This window comes from Erinaceus europaeus, chromosome 14, assembly GCF_950295315.1.
Source record: "Erinaceus europaeus chromosome 14, mEriEur2.1, whole genome shotgun sequence".
Lineage (NCBI taxonomy): Eukaryota > Metazoa > Chordata > Mammalia > Eulipotyphla > Erinaceidae > Erinaceus > Erinaceus europaeus.
In genome coordinates this window covers 90,675,193-90,691,993 of record NC_080175.1, presented here as the reverse complement: position 1 = coordinate 90,691,993, position 16,801 = coordinate 90,675,193, and the positions used below count along the sequence as shown (strand labels likewise).

General features: G+C 37.9%; 1 protein-coding gene across 1 annotated transcript in view; it reads right to left on the bottom strand.

Annotated features, from left to right (window-relative positions):
* Window positions 1–4,504: 4,504 nt before the first annotated feature.
* The window catches only part of GBE1 (1,4-alpha-glucan branching enzyme 1), a 270,582-nt gene continuing 258,285 nt past the window's right edge, over window positions 4,505–16,801 (bottom strand). The window contains exons 15-16 of the mRNA XM_016193269.2: window positions 13,571–13,688; window positions 4,505–5,226 (exon numbers count right to left, since the gene is read on the bottom strand). Of these exons, the coding sequence (XP_016048755.1) occupies window positions 5,170–5,226; window positions 13,571–13,688 (175 nt within the window). The 3' untranslated portion in view covers window positions 4,505–5,169. The remainder of the gene's footprint in view (window positions 5,227–13,570; window positions 13,689–16,801) is intronic.

The following is a 16,801-nucleotide window of genomic DNA, read 5'->3' as shown; positions in this document are numbered from 1 at the left end:
TCTGAGTACCTGATCTTGGTTCAGTACAATGGTTTCGGGGGAGGGGGGATCTCAAGAGATCTACTGGCAAATTCAGAGAAAAAGCGAAAATAAGCAGATGAAAGTGGCGGTGAGTGAGTGTTGGATGTTGGATCTTCTGCAGTGGTGGGGACAAATGCAACCCCTGCTTTGGAAAGTACTTCATACTTCCTAGTCCAGAGGAGTAGAGAGAATTCAAAGCAAAGCCTTTGGAATAGGTAGTGACAGTATGGTATGATCAGTCAGAGCTATCTCCAATCTCTGACTCACCATCTGTGTAGCTACTGATCAAATCTTAGCATTTATAAAATGAATGATGCGGGGGTGGGGAGATGGAGCACACAGAAGGAAGCACAAAGAACCGTGCAAGGATCCTGGTTCAGGCCCCTGGCTCCCCACTTGCAGGTGTCTATCTCCTATCTATCTCTATCTATCTATCTATCTATCTATCTATCTATCTATCTATCTATCTCTATCTATTATCTATCATCTCCTCTCTCAATTTCTCTGTGCTATTAAAATTTTTTTAAAAAAATGGCCACAGGGACAGAGATAACCCTGGAGGAAAAAAATAAAATAAAAATAATGATGGTAGATGGGAAGGTATAATACCCCCCCACACACACACACTTTATTTCATTTTATTTTACGACGAAGGGCTAAGAGATAGTTCATCAGATAGAGTGTGCGCTTCACCATGAAGCTGTGGACACAGATCCATGCACATCGTGGAATTAATGGTTTACAGTCAGTAGTAAAATAAAATGCAGTCGTTTGTACATGTGTAACGGTTCTTAGTTTTCCACATAATAATTCAAACCCCACTAGGTCCTCCTCTGTCTTCCAGGACATGAACCGTCCCCACCACCAAAGCCTTTTACTTTGGTGCAATATGCCAACCTCTCCTCTCCTCATTTTTACCCTTCCCTCTCTAAGTATGTGGAATATACATATTTTTGAGTCTCCACTACTCCTGGAGGCCATTTTTCCCATTTTGTTGCCCTTGTTGGTCATTATTGTTGCCACTGCTGTTGTTATTGTTGGATAGGACAGAGAGAAATGGAGAGAGGAGGGGAAGACAGAGAGGGCGAGAGAAAGATAGACACCTGCAGACGTGCTTCACCGCCTGTGAAGTGACTCCCTTAAAGGTGGGGAGCCAGGGGCTCGAAGCAGGATCCTTTTCGCCTGTCCTTGTTTTGCGCCATGTGCGCTTAACACGCTGCGCTTACACCCAGGATCCACCAGAGTGATTTCTAAAGTGAAGCAATGGAGAATAAAGAGCTACTACTCAAACCCGAACCTGAGCAGTCTAACACACTATTCTTTTAAAACACAGTGCAGTTTTCTGGATGAAATAGTCTGTGTGATGTCTATAGAACCAAGTAGCTCTTGGTGGTGCTAGAGAAGTGATAAGAAAGCTTGATTGAGCAAAGTTTTGAATGATGTGCCTTTTAGCACACGTTTTAATGTAAATAAATAATTTCTCTGCATCTTTTGACAAGAGTTAAAATCCATATGTGATGGTTTAGATTATAAAGAGACAAATACATTAGCAGCTACTGCATTTTAATTCCTCACAGTACCAATTAGGATATTCCGCCCTAAAGTGTGAATGTTTCTCTGCAATTCTCTACAAATCACCATTAATAAGATAATAGAGCAGAAAAATTAGTAGGGAGTTCATTTTATTTATTTATTTATTACCCCCTGAAGCCTGCCTTGAGTGGAAAATTTATCTACATTTCAACTCTAATGCATCGTGAATGATGAACTCTACTGCATAAAGGACATGACATTGCTATGCCTTGGCTCCCTATTTTCTTTCATCAAAGTATTCTACCTAGCAAAGTTCACAGCTCAGTGCATGTCTCTCTCTCTAAGGAATACACGGATTAATGCAACTCACCACTCCAAAGAACCCAGTTCAGGACCCGACTCAAAATAGGCAAAAAGAAATAGTCTGAGGGACGCAAGGCCAGCCACAAAGCTGCTGTATAGCGTTCGGGTCTCTAGGACATGGGTCTGCCCTGGCTTTGTCCTAACAGTAAGTGCAATAGCAAACTGATTTATGTTGCTTTCCTCACCAGGTTCAATGACTGCAGGACCAGAGACAGTGAAAAGATATTTGCCCTGAAGCTGCAAGCTGAACAGGTGTGGGAAACACATTACCCTTCATTGCTTCTCCCCAGCCCTGTCTGCACTCTCATCTGTCTGATTCAAAGAAAAGGCTCCTTATCCAGATAACCTTGGGTATGATCCTGCGTGGTGACAGATCTAACCCTGATGGCTGCCACATGTGGAGTTGATGTTGTGAAGGAAACAGTGCTCCAGTGAGAGGGAAAAGCACGCATGCTCTTTTCACAGTTACCATGAGAAAAGTCAATGTATGGTCGCTGGTTCTTTTTTGAACTTGAATGTGGTGACTACATCCCTCATTTTCTATCAGAGATGACTGTATCAGCTAAGCACAGGGAAAACTGAAAAAAAACAAACAAACAAACAAAAAAAAACATCAAATGTACAACAAAGCAAATAGGAGAGGACCCTCATAGTTCATTATAGAGTGGGAAGCATTCTAGGAAAAGTGTTTATAGCTCAAATTTTCCGTATTAAAAAACATGGTGATTTTGGAGGAAGCTGGTGGTAGTCTAAAACATAAAAGTATAGGATTAGCTGGTGAAATTCTATTTTGGAGTGGTCCCGGAGGCGGCGTAGTGGCTAAGGCACTAGACCCTCAGGTATGAGGTCCTGAGTTCAATCCCCAGCAGCACATGTACCAGAGTGATGCCTAGTTCTTTCTCTCTCTGTCTCTTCTTATCTTTTCCATTAATAAATAAATAAATAATTCTATTTTGGATAATAAAGCAATTGCTGTTATTATACATATCTGAGATAAAAATCAGAGTTTAAAACCTACACCTATCTGTTGTGATTCTTGACTACATTTAACTAATGAAAATGACTTCCTATCAGACTACATAATGATGAAAATGTTACTGATACAAGAATGGAAATCCAAAATGAAAATCTACACCATTAAGATGTCCAATAAAGGCTGCCAATACTGTGATAGGTAGAGCAAAATTACAGTTACATACTATGTTGGGCTATTTTATTTGCTTGTATATGTTTTTATAATTCCTACCTAGAAAAATAACATTAATTTCTCTCCTGGGGTTGAAATGATACTTGACACAAGCAATTCACTTATACTTTATTAGTCAATTCAAACTTTAGGTAGCAAAATCTTAAAAAAAAAAACAAAACAGAATTATAAGGCCAACTAATATAGTGGAACCATAGCACATAATTACTCTGGAAATTTTTTACTTTGCCTCAGAGGTCACAGCAGAAAGAAAATAGGTTGTAGGCATGAAGTAATTTTTACAAGAGTCACGACTGATAAATAGTTGAACTCTCTGTATATCAGAAATGCAAGTTAGAAATTATGAACTATAACCTGAAATAGTGTGGCTTCACACTGTGTTTCAGTCAATATCAGGCTTGGTGCACTGATTGCAACAGTGCTGAGAGATTAAAAACATACCCATAGTGCGGGAGAACATTGAGTAAGGCCTTCAGTGGCGGGTTTTCCTAGCATCCACCATCATCAGGGAGCACTGCTGATTCTTTTGGGAAATCAAACTATAAGACCAACAACATAATTCAGAACTAAATTTCAGTCTTGACTCCAAAGGGTTATAAGGAAAATGGCTAATTCTACAGGGTGAACTATAAAAGTTCATTTCTTTGCTAATTTCTTCCATGACTGAATGAGTTTATTCTAATAAACTTCCGTGTACTATCTTAGTCATGAATAGACAAACTAGACAAAAAAAAAAAAAAAAGTCAGTACTCACTTCAGGGAAAAATGAACCTTTAAATAAATGACACAGGGTCAGCAACATAGCTGAGTGGGTAGTGGCTTCTGCTTTGCACTGCACACCACCCAGTTCAAACCCTCTCCTCCAACCTCAGCCCCAGCCCAGGACACGCTTAGGTGATATGGTGTCTTTCTCTCTTTCTAACTGAAAACCAAAACCAAAACCAAAACCAAAACTTGTCTCAAAGTAGTAAATCCCTGGCAATGATAAAATTAATTGGTCAAAAACAACTTTGTCTTACAAATGCACTATCATTTCATTATGCTACACAAATTATGCGTCAATGCTTTGACCACTTAGTAAGCTGAGAACAACTTTCTGATTTAGGTATCACACTGAGTTGAGATATTTCATTCATCTCTTTCTTAAAAGGGCCCACATTCTTGGCTGGAGAGAAGACAGACATGCCAGTCATGCTACAAAACCAATTTCAAGTCCCCAAACGGCGCCTAACAATAGATTCTCTGTCCCCACGCCTCCTAGTCCGTTGTGCACATTTATGTATGATGTGAGTCGGATGTGAGAGCTAAGACATTTTAACATGCATTCTAAATGAAAACCCTTAAAATACAATAAAACAGACATTGGCAAAGACAACTTTGATATATATATGTGAATTTTTTTATTGATGGGAAGTTAAAGACACTTTCTGAAATGTTACAGTGAAGAATTAAGGTCTTCAGAAGGACCGAGATGCCAGCATCTACCAAGATACTACATGAACAACAAAGCATAAGATAAAATTTACAAAAATGAGGCTGAGTACATAGGTAATAATTTTATATTATCACTGAACAATTCTTAATTTTATATTACTTTATTTTTTTTACAATATATCTAAGCATAATTTAAAAAAACCAGCAAAATCTTACTATATTATAATGCAGACCTAGAGATATCAAAATAAAGCCACATAAAATACTTTTTAAGAAAGCAATGTGTATTGAGTCAAAGTTGATGCATGATTTAAACTTAAAGTTGAAAGTATCCAATAAAAGAAAAGAGAAACTGTTTAAAGACTTTACATGTAATACTTTGAAAATCATAGCTGGAAAACATAGTTAAGGATGCTTGAAATGTCAAAAATGCCTCGTCCCTTCTTACAGAAAAGGTTGACATTCATTTTCACAAACTAATACTGAGTTTTCAGATACATTACGTTTTAGCCAGATGACTGCATTTTGTAGAGCTTTCACATTACAAGCTCTGCGCCACTGAGGATGGACGAAAAGCCATCTTCCCCAGATGGAGCTGAAAGCAGGTCGCATTAGTCAGGCAGATCCACGTTCTGAAGGATAAGGGCCACTCGACTTGGAATGTACACCTACAGCAACAGTCATGTTAGTACAACTTAAAGACGAGTTGAATGTAATATCATTATAGCAGAGGAGCACAGGCATGGTGCAGTTAACCGAATTACCTTGGTCTTTAATTGTAACAATTGTGTCGGTTATGAGGAGGTTCAGTGGATAGTTCCAGTAACTAAGACTTCTTTAAAGCAGTTACCACTAGGGGGCAGCATAAGCTTTGAGAAATAAATGTCCTCAACACAGGAGGATACAGACATGGCTGCGCATTGCTCTGTTTAAATACTCAGCTGGTGAACAAGGTTTGCCCTGTGACTTGGAGCTTATCCTATTCAGATGAATAAACATATTAAACAAAACTATTTTACATCAAGACATTTTTAGTAATTAGCCTGTCTCCCCTCCCCCCCCCCCCCCTTTAGATGGAGAACTCTTACAAGAAACTCAAAATACACGTTCAGCCCTTCGTCAGTTTATGTCAATTAAAGGGCACTGCACTTAAAATGGGATGCTCTTTCTTTCCAAGCCCTTGTAGAGTCCTAAGTCCCAACACATTCTGCGTGTCCGGTCAGGTGGTCTCCTCCCCTCATGCCCCAGGCTTCAACCACCTAACATTCATGGGAGAATATCCTTTATCTTGCTAATTCCCTACTGCTCTGTGACATGAAAAACCTCAGCACCTCAACAGAGTCCTTGTACATCACTAGAAAGAGATAGCTTTCACCTCCTCATTTTCTTCTCTCTTTTAATTGGGGACGGGGTGTTAACGGTTTACAGTAAATTCAGTCATTGGTGCATGTGTAAATTTCTCAGTTTTTCGCAAAACACTCTCACCCCCAGCCTAGGTCCTGCTCCGCCATCTTGCACCAGGACCTGAACTCACTGCCCCCACCCCCATGCACAACCCAGAGTCCTTTACTATGGTGCGATGATACACCAAACCCAGATCTGCTTAGTGTGTCCCCTTTCTGTTCTTACTTCTCAACATCTGTTCATGAGTTAGATCATCCCATATCCATCTTTCTTTTTCTGGTGTATCTCATGTGACATGATCTGTTCACGGTTCCTCCCAGATGAGTTCACCTCTTTGTCTGTCATAGTATAGCAGCATCATTCGATCTCTGATCTCTTCCTGAAGATACAACATGTATTCCCCCCCCCCCCTCCCCCCGGCTCGGCTCTCCAATAGAAATGGGCTCTACAAGGTAGAGATGTGACTGCCCTTGCATATCTCTAACTCTTATTAGTTGACTGGATAAAAAAAAAAAGAATAATAAATAAATAAAATAAATAAAAATAACTGTGGGCTCAATATGTATATGATTCATAAGGAAGTCCTTAATGTAGCGTATTTTAACAAAACTGGGAAGTGTTTTTGCATTGACTAACGCTGATAAACCGCTATTTCCTGCAATAAATATTCAATAATGATCACCAAAGTGAACAGTCAAATCATACTACAGATTTGTCACTATCGTGAAAGTTGTGGATTTGCAAGCTCTGCAAAATTTTATAGTTTTGAGTCACCTTATCTTTAAATGGAGACTTGAATGATAACAAAAAAAAAAAAAAAAGAAAAAGAAAAGAAGAAGGCTTTTTATTGTTTATAGCCAGAATGAGGGATGCAAAGCAAACATAGCTTTGGGGAAAAAAAAAATAACAGGATATAATAGTTGATTTTCATTGACTGAGACTACCTTATGCCCAATGCATTTCAATGTTACAAAGAAAGACAATATTTCCCCCTAAGGTTTCTGTGATAAGGAACTCTTAAAACTCTGGGAAAAAAATCAGATATAAAAATAAAGTTGGTTTTGAACACAAATAAATCAATTTTAAAGTGGTGACATTTCAAGAATTTTCTATCATGTATGTACTAGCTTGTGAACAGTATTTCTAATTTTCGGCTAAAAGTACTAGTGATTTAGGGAATGATCATCATCTGAGAAAAATTTCACAAATGCTAATACAGTCTCACAGTCTGATTTGCAATCCAGTACTTCAAATAAAAAAGAAATATATATTCTTACAGACATTAAGTGTTGGAAAACTTTGTTTTTCATCAATGCCAACATATGGTTCCCTGTAATTTTCACATAGTTTTAAGTGTCTTGTAACATTTAAACACCAGGGTTTAACTGCTAATATAGTAGTTTCTTTCTCTCTGTGATAGTTAAGATCTTATGAGATGAGTCTAACAAAATGAAGCTGGACAAGCCAGTGAGTAAAGTTTAATTTATGTAAATGTAGACCAGAAGGGGGGCTAATTTCTATTTAAAAAAAATCTATAGAATGAAATAATCAAAACAAAAGAAATCTAGCCAGATTCAACTGCCTCCCTCTCTAAGCCTTATCCAAACAGGCACATGTCAAGAGATGGTAACTTGCATTTCTGGAGGAATTTGCCACTTCCATGTTCTGTCGTTCATACACGTCTAGTTTGGAAAATCACAGCTACTAGGGGTCCTAACAGTTTATAGTTACAATGGTTCTGAACTGTCCTACTGTGGGTAATTTAAAACTTCAGGTCAACTGAAATTCATCTGTTCCACCAAGCTTTGAGCACAAGAATTTTCAACTCCTATACACTAAAATAATTACTCTAATGCTTTATATACTTTATGGTACTATGTGCAGAATTCAGATAGGTGGGAGTCGGGCAGTAGCTCAGCAGGTTAAGCACAGGTGGCACAATGTGCAAGGACCGGCATAAGGATCCCTGTTCGAGCCCCTGGCTCCCCACCTGCAGGGAAGTCACTTCACAGGCAGTGAAGAAGGTCTGCAGGTGTCTGTCTTTCTCTCCCCCTTTCTGTCTTCCCCTCCTCTCTCCATTTCTCTCTGTCCTATCCAACAATGACATACATCAATAACAACAACAATAACTACAACAATAAAACAAGGGCAACAAAAGGGAATGAATAAATAAATGTTAGAAAAAATTTAAAAAAGAATTCAGATAGGGTTGACAAAATAGCTCACTTGGACAGTGTGTGTGAGAGAGAGACCAATACTACAGAGAACTACAGTTGTCACCTGGGTCCAAGTTTTTCATTTTTATTTAGACACAGAGCAGAGAGGGAGAGATACACCACACTAGGGCTTCACCACCCATGGAGATCCCCTAACGCTGTAATAAAAGGAAAGAAGCAAGCAAGGAGGGAAGGAAGGAAAGAAGAGATGAAATTCACTGCTATATACTGAATGTTTTAAATGTGATTCAAACTGCAAAATATTGAGCGCTCAATGGCCAGTAAATCATCATTAATGGTAGACTTAATAGGATATAATAGTTGACATAGTCAACTCTTCTTAAGAAATGAGAATGTCATAGCATAATCCAATTAATTTATTAAGAGAGTTAATATGCATGCTAATATACTCCATTATTTTTATCATCTTAATGATTTAAACACTATATCATTGCCATGCCTAAAAACTAGCTGATCACACAATTATCTATTAACGTATGTCGATTAGGAGAAGCATCATATTCTTCTAGGCTCACAGTTGTGTTGCAAAAATTAAAATGTATCATTTACAAAGAAAAAGTGCCAAATTATATATGAAAGAACAATTCCCAAATAGTTTTAAATAAAAATACTTCAAAGGCTAATTAAAATTTCCTGAGAAAATTTTAGATTTAATAATAGTGTGCTAATTATAGAATAACACCATTTGATGAAAGACATTGGTGCCTTAACAGATAATAGAACACATTTTTTTCATAGACTATAAATTATTTTGAAAAATAAAAGATAATAAAATAATTTCAGTCTTCACATACATACTTTAATTCATATATCTTCTAAAAAGGAATCTTATTTTAATTCATAATTTTTTATTTTAATTCATTACTTAGTAATGGAAGATGTTATTAAATGATAAGTATTTTTATAGGAGTCTATATTATCTCATTGAACTCAAGTATTAAAGAGTCAAATTGGAGAACAAAGAATAATTTTTTATTTGAAAGTCTTAAAACATTCTCAAAATCTCAGATCAAACAAATGATATTTCTCACATATTAGATTTTAGATTCAATATTTACAAATGAGGAGACAAAGACACACCTATACTGTGGTCTGGGAGTTGGCACAGTGGATAAAACATTAGACTCTCAAGCATGTGGTCCTGAGTTCAATACCCAGTAGAACATGTACCCCAGTGATACCTGGTTCTTTCTATCATTTTCATGAATGCATCAATACAATCTAGCAAAATAAACACCTAAACCAAACCACCTATCTAAACCGAAAAGCTGCTTTTGAGCTTCCAAATTTAGTATGGCAACAGAAAATGTCAACTTCTTAAAAAGATAAACAGAGATACCTACTTCCAAATGTCAAAGTAATAAATTCCAAACTATTTCTTCCACATTCTCACTATAGAGACTGCTTGTGTTACTCTAAAGAAATAAAAACCACGGAGGCTCATTGGCGGCACACCTAGTTAAGCTCTCATATAACCATGTGCCCTTAGGACCTGGTTTGAGCCCCGATTCCCTACCTGCAAGGGGGAAGCTTCATGAATGGTGAAGCAGGTCTGCAAGTGTCTATCTCTCTCTTGCTCTATCTGCCCTCCCCTCTCTATTTCTCTCTGTCCTGTCAAGTAGAATAGAAAAAAAGGGGTGGGGAGATAAAAAGAGAAAAGGAAAAAAAAGGAAAAAAAAGGCCTAAGGAAGTGGTAGACATGTCATGCTAGCACCGAGCCCCAGTGATGACCCAAGTGACAGGGAAAAGGTAAATAAATAAATTAATACAAAATAGAAAAGAAATAAAAATCATTTCGTATTCAGTAACAATATCTGTTCTTTCCTTTGCAGCATGCTATTTGAATTGATTAGTCAGAGAAGAGAACGTATAGGTCTTTTTATACATCAGGAACCAAAATACAGAGAAATACTGATGGTAAGACAGAGCTTCCAAGAACTGCCACCAAGCAGAATGAAGTTTGACCCTATTACTTCCTGGCATTTGCAAGATACTCTGACCTTAGCAAATGTTTCATCGCTGGTACGCACACAGTTCTCTGACTTCACGGTTTCAACAGACGGAGCGCAGAAAGACACCGCTCACGTGGGGCCTGCTGATGCTGCAGCATGCCGGGCTAGTTTAAGATTCCTTCAGGCTCTGTTTGTCGCTGCTGTCTTTGAGAACAGATCTGACACTTACTCAGCAGAGATCCTTTGGATTATTGAGCTTGGAAATTAAGTTTTAGCAAGTACTGTGTGTGGCAATGGACAGACATTTTATGGAAAAGGGTATAGTGATAATTTGTCGTTGCAAACCTCTCCCCTGCCCCCCATAGGCATGTGAGAGTAGCGATCGCCTGGTGATGCTATATAGCATTTGGGACTCACATGTAAGATACCTGACTGGTCCCCAGTACATACAAATCCTTTTTAGAAGTTCTAATATGAGGAAACATTCTTGTAATAGTCATATTTTTCAATGTTTTTTTTTCCCCCCTCTAGCTCTTTGAAGGATAAATCTGGCAAGAAGAGAAGCTGCCTTCATAGATTTTTCTGGTTTATTTAGGTTTCCTTTTTTCATACATTAAAACCAGCCATCATTTCATCTGGAGCCTGAAGACATATTTAAATGAGTATTTCCTGAAGTACCTGCAGTCATCAAAAACAAGATGCCGCTGCTGGGCCGACAGGACTAATCTTTGCCTTTCTGACCCAGTTGGATCAGAATCCCATTACAGGCAGTCTGTAAGCTTTACTCTGTTTCTCATGTGCTTGCAGGTCTGTGTTCTGCTACCTGTTACGGAGACTGTTCCACCTGCTAAATTAGAACTGCACATTCCATATTTGCAAGATCAATTCAATTAGTGCTTGCAAAGTAATCTCCTGGCTTTAGCTGCCACTGGTTTGTTGGCTTAATTATGACTGAGTATCTATGCTCTTACAGAACTGAAAGGATGCCAAGCTTTTTTCTACTGCCTTCCAAAGATTGCATGCCCACATTTAAGAAGATAATTTTCCCCAAATTAGAATGTTCTCTTAAATGTATTTCTTCAAAATACCTATTCTCTTGACTTTGATTAAAACATCTAAATAATCACTGAACTGCCAAGACAATAGTACACTTAAAATACAATATAGCATTCTTCATTTTCTTAAAAAAAAAAAAAAAAAACTAGACAACAAGAATGCGTGTATGCCTTGTAGGAATCTCTTGCTGTGGGGGTGATGCTGTTACTTATTCTTCATTAGAACTGAAAGAGGACTGAAGTACAAAAAGCTTAAAGTAATCAAGTTCTCACAGGTAATGAATGGCAGGCTGGCCAACTGAACTCAAGTTCACAGCTGCGGTATTTTGCGGTCTTTTCACTATATTATGAGGACTATCTCCCTGAGAATCATCTTCCTTAGTCCCTCAGTGTTCTTTTCCTTTCCTAGTTGTTTGTGCATTATTAGGTATTTTTCTTTTTATTCCAGAAAATTTATTTATCAGCCTTTCCTCACTTGGGAAATGTTACTACACTGACATAGCACAGCAGTCTCTCTGAAGAATCGGAAGCCATCTTTTAGCTCTTCCTCTGAACGACAGGTGAGTATCTATTACACTTGTATGCATGCATAAATTAGGGACACACCTACATCTCTTGTGGCCATTATATTTTTCTTGCAGCCTATAACCAGCTCAATCCTCACCTCTTTGTTATCTTATCTTACGCCACTGTTTAGGACGTGTTAGTTCTGTGTATAATATGGCGGTTTATAAAGTAAGGTGCTGAATCTGCTCTTAGAGGTGGGAGGATATAATGGAAAAGTGTAGAAGTTAGGTGTGTCATGAATTCTCATGCTGATTTAGACCTCTATTTTTCAATAAAGAAGAAATGTAGAAGTTCTGACAAAGTACATATTTGTTAAACACATTATGATCTCACTAAAATGACAAGAAATCATTTTTTCAGTGCAAATATGGGGAAAGAATTCAGTGCCTCACATATGCATGTCAGCCCTGAACCGTCTCCTGATTCAATTTTTATTTTACATCTTGGGAGTGAAAGAGAGATGTCAAAGCACCACTCTACTTTCCCCATGCATAGACTTCCCCTGGTGGTATTCATGTTTTTTCCATCAATGCTAGGATTGAATTTAGGGTCTCACTAACATGTGGCCTATCTATTAATTCAACTCTCAAGGTTAAAAAAAAAAAAGTAGAGATTTTATGGTGAAAAAAATGCAGATTGAAAGCAGGCGTAGAAAGGAGGGAGAAGGAAAGAGACTGGAGAAATAGGAGAAATAGATAAAACTAGATGATTAGTTAAAAAAAGGAGGGGTAATGTAGATGCGAATCTGAACTTATTGTTTAGTGATAAATTTCGTGAACAAGTCTTCCAAATTCTGGAGTGATTCTAAAGTCTTGCAATTGAAAAAGAATTTAAGCATAGGATTTTAAAGCAACATCCCTTCATTTGTGTCACATGACCAATTTTAAATTAGTCATATGATATAATACTCTCCTCAGTCATACAAGAAAACACCTTCCATTGATTTATTTTGCCACCAAGGGTACTGCTGGGACTTGGTGCCTGCAGTAGAAATCCATAACCACTGGAGGTCATTTTTCCCTTCTTTCCCTCCTTCCTTCCTTTCTTCCCTCCCCCTTCCTTCCTTCCTTCCTTCCTTCCTTCCTTCCTTCCTTCCTTCCTTCCTTCCTTTCAGTAGATAGAAACAGAGAGAGGAAGGAGAGAGGGGGAAAAGGAAGAGACAGAGAGATAGCTGCAGACTTGTCTCATAGCTCTTGTCCTTCCCCCCTGCTGCCAGTGGGAGTGGAGGCTCACACCCCGTCTTTGCGCTTGGTAACATGTGCACCTAACCAGGTGTGACATGGCCCAACTTGAAACCACATAATTTTGTAAAGTGAATTTTATTTTTGACTAAATCGAATACACACACCACACACACTTAGTCGCCCTTTTTCAGGTTTTTACAAGTTTAAAATTAATCTTCATTAATCAATTATGTAGGAACCTGAGGTAAAAATATTACAGAGAAAGTAATAACAAAGGGGAAATAAATTGTTGCATATGTTAGAGATGTTCATTGTAGAAAGAAAAACTACGTTCCTTTTTACTTTTTTGAGAAATCAAATTTCATCATATCAAGTTTCTCAACCATCTGCCACACACCTACAACTATTAGTGTTTCCAGAAGCATTTCTAGTCCATCACCTTAACCACTCCACCAAGATTACAGAGCCTCCAAAAGCATTTGAATCCAAATACCACACACTGTATCTGTCTGTATTTTATTTTTGCCGTCATTTGTTTTGTATTTTCATTTTGTTTACTTAAAGTATAGAGTGAATTAAAATAGAATGGGAAGATCTAAAAAGCTTTACTTACCAGGAGAGAACAGGGACGCTCATTATGTCCAAAAGCTTCAGAAAAGAAATCAGTACTGTGGTCCAGTCTTTGATGTCCTCCATATTCTGCGGCGTCTGAATCTAGCACAATTTTGAATGTATAGCTATTAAGGAACCACAGTGGTTTAGTAGTGAAATCAGGCCTTGTAAAATACATTCTGAGACAGAAACTTAAGTATTCTGAGGGGGGCTTGGCAGTAGTGTAGTGGGGTAAGTTGCAAGGACCCGCGTAAGGATCCTGGTTTGAGCCCCCAGCTTCCCACCTGTGTGGGGGGAGGTCGCTTCACAGGCGGTGAAGCGGGTCTTCAGGTGTCTGTCTGTCTCTCCCCCTCTTTGTTTCCCCTCCTCTCTCGATTTCTCTCTTTCCTATCCAATAACAACGACAGCAATAACAACAACAACAACAAAAAAAGCCTCTAGCAGCATTGGATTCATAGTGCAGGTACCGAGCCGCAGAAATAACCTTGGAGTAAAAAAAAAAAAAAAAGTATTCTGAGGTTGATTACATTACAATGTATACTCTATTCGATTCCCGTATCTTCTCTAATGCCTCAGAGATTCTCACATTTGACAGGGGCTCCTATGGAATTCTCCCGATTCTTCTTTTGTATCTTAGCTTGTGATCACCTAGCCTAGGATTACATATATCACTGCTAAAGAATCTACCGTTCTATTATGTAACTAACTATTCATACCACCTGTGGAAATTTGACTTTTTTCTTGGGGGGTGGGATATTTCTACCTAGATGACTTAAAAAATAAGACAGAATTAGGGTTGGGTGGTGGTGCACCTGGTTAAGTGCATACATTAAAGTACACAAGGACCCAGGTTCAAGCCTCAGGTCCCTGACTGCAGGAGGAAAACTTCACGAGTAGTGAAACAGAGCTGCAGGTATCTCTGTGACTCTCTCCCTTTCTATCTCCCTCCTCCTCTTAATTTCTGGTTGTCTCTATCTAATAAATAAATATAATAATAAAGGCAAAATTACAGCAACTTTCCAAATATCTAAATAACCATGTTTTTTTCTAGACATATAATAAGATATTAATAAATATAACCCCAGAATATTCTGTAATTCCTCATTGATATTTTTTATCCCTTCCTTCTTCATCCCTGAAGTTATTTTAGTTTTCTAAATCATGGTCACTAAAATGAGGAACACGAAAGTTAACTAAATGTCCATGGATAGTGAGAGGAAGACACAAAAGTAGTCTTACCCTGTCTCTGGCCCCAGGTAGCATGTAGCTATCAACACAAGATTACATAAACATACTAATTGTTGCCACAAAAATATTCCTGTTGCAATCATGGTTTGAAGAAATTTAATCTCTCTCTCTTTCTCTCTTTGCAGTGATTTATCAGAATTATCATATTCAACAGAACAACAGAAGCTGGGGTTCTTGTATTTAAATTTATGCTAAAATATCTAAATCAAAAACTTTTCAGAGATTTTTTTAATATACTATAAGAGAAAAAGTAACCAGAGAAACATAGCTTGAGAATAGTAATGATGGCTTGAGAGTAGTAAAGATATGAAGCATGAATAAAATATTATTACTCAAATGATCAGTCCAATTATCTTTAAAATACAGGGGGCCAGGTGGTGGCGCACCTGGTTAAGTGCACACATCACAATGTATAAGGACCTGGGTTCAAGTCCCTGGTCCCACCTGCAGGGGGAGAGTTTCACAAGTGCTGAAGCAGCACTGCAGGACTCTCTCTCTCTCTCTCTCTCTCTCTCTCTCCCTCCTTCTCTCTCTCTCTCCCTATCCCATCTTGATTTCTATCTCTACCCAATAATAAATAAATAAAAAAACATTAAAACAAAACAGACTGGGGTTAAAGGACTGGATTCTTAACATTCTTCGTGGAGTGTGAATACCAAGATTGTTTGCCTAAGCTCTAGACCCCCTAGGTTCATTTGGTCACCTTATTAGTGCGTAGAGAATATGGAGCTAATATATATCATGCTCATGTGGGAGAATACAGTAGGAAAAAAAAGAGGGTTAGTATGAAAGAATTTCTTAGTGGAAATTTTTAGAAAAGATCAAATAGGTTCGTATTCATTCGGGTGTCATTAAAATTTTTTTTTTCTTATTTTAAATTCAAGAGCTTCCTAAGTATTTGTTATATCTATCCATAGGCTGAAGCAGATAAGAATTTTTAAGCATTATTTTATAATCTACACCCTTAAATTTGAATCAAGGGAGAGCCATGTTCTGAAGACCTATACTAATAAGATTAAAGACCAGTGAAGGCGTGAAGACTCTTAAATTCAATGGCTCTTCAAATACTTCAAAAGCTGCTGTGTTTGCTTAGCCACTTGATAAAGTGTCTGTTCAAAGTATAAGGATTTTGATGGGAGAAGTACTATTATTTATATCACTCGGCACTAAACTCACTCCACTTTCACTGACGGAGATAAGGAAATGTACTGTAAGGTATAACTACGGAGGCTTCAAAATAGAGACAGAGTAAAAGGGGTTCCCCTGGGACGAGATGATCACAAAGAAGGCAAAAGTGATGCTACCTTTTATATTTAAATCTAAGACATCGATTTTCATATGGCACTAGTAGATAAAAAATAGCAATACCATGCCAGCCACTGTAAGGCATACCAGGTGAAGATAATCAAATGTGAATATATATATATATATATATATATATATATATATATATATATATGACCATGTATGTATATTGTATGTCATTTTCAGGTCTGATTCTTTAATAAACTCACTCATGCTATTAGACTACGATAACTTCATGGAGTTGAGTGACTCCAGAAGAGAGATTCTATCAAAAAGTGAAGATACTGCCTATGAAATCTCCCTCCCTTCCTTCCTTCCTTCCTTCCTTCCTTCCTTCCTTCCCTCCCTCCCTCCTTCCTTTCTTCTGCCTTCTACCAGGATTTTCCTGTTCCAAGCTGACTTGTTCAGATAAAAGGAGAGACATGAAAAGGAAGACAAAGTGAGAGAGAGAAAGACAGAAAAGCTTCCCCTAGCACAGTGGTGTCTGGTACAGACCTTGATTCTGGGCAGTACAAGGCTCATTAACGAGGTCAATGAACTTACCAGAGGCCTGGAATTCTAAGGAACTGTGAACAAGTGTCTTGTAAAAATAAATTAATTAATTAATAGAACGTGCTGAAAACAAGGCAAATCGTATTTCTGTCGCAGTCTAGAAGGATCGCCTAGCATAGCACTCGAC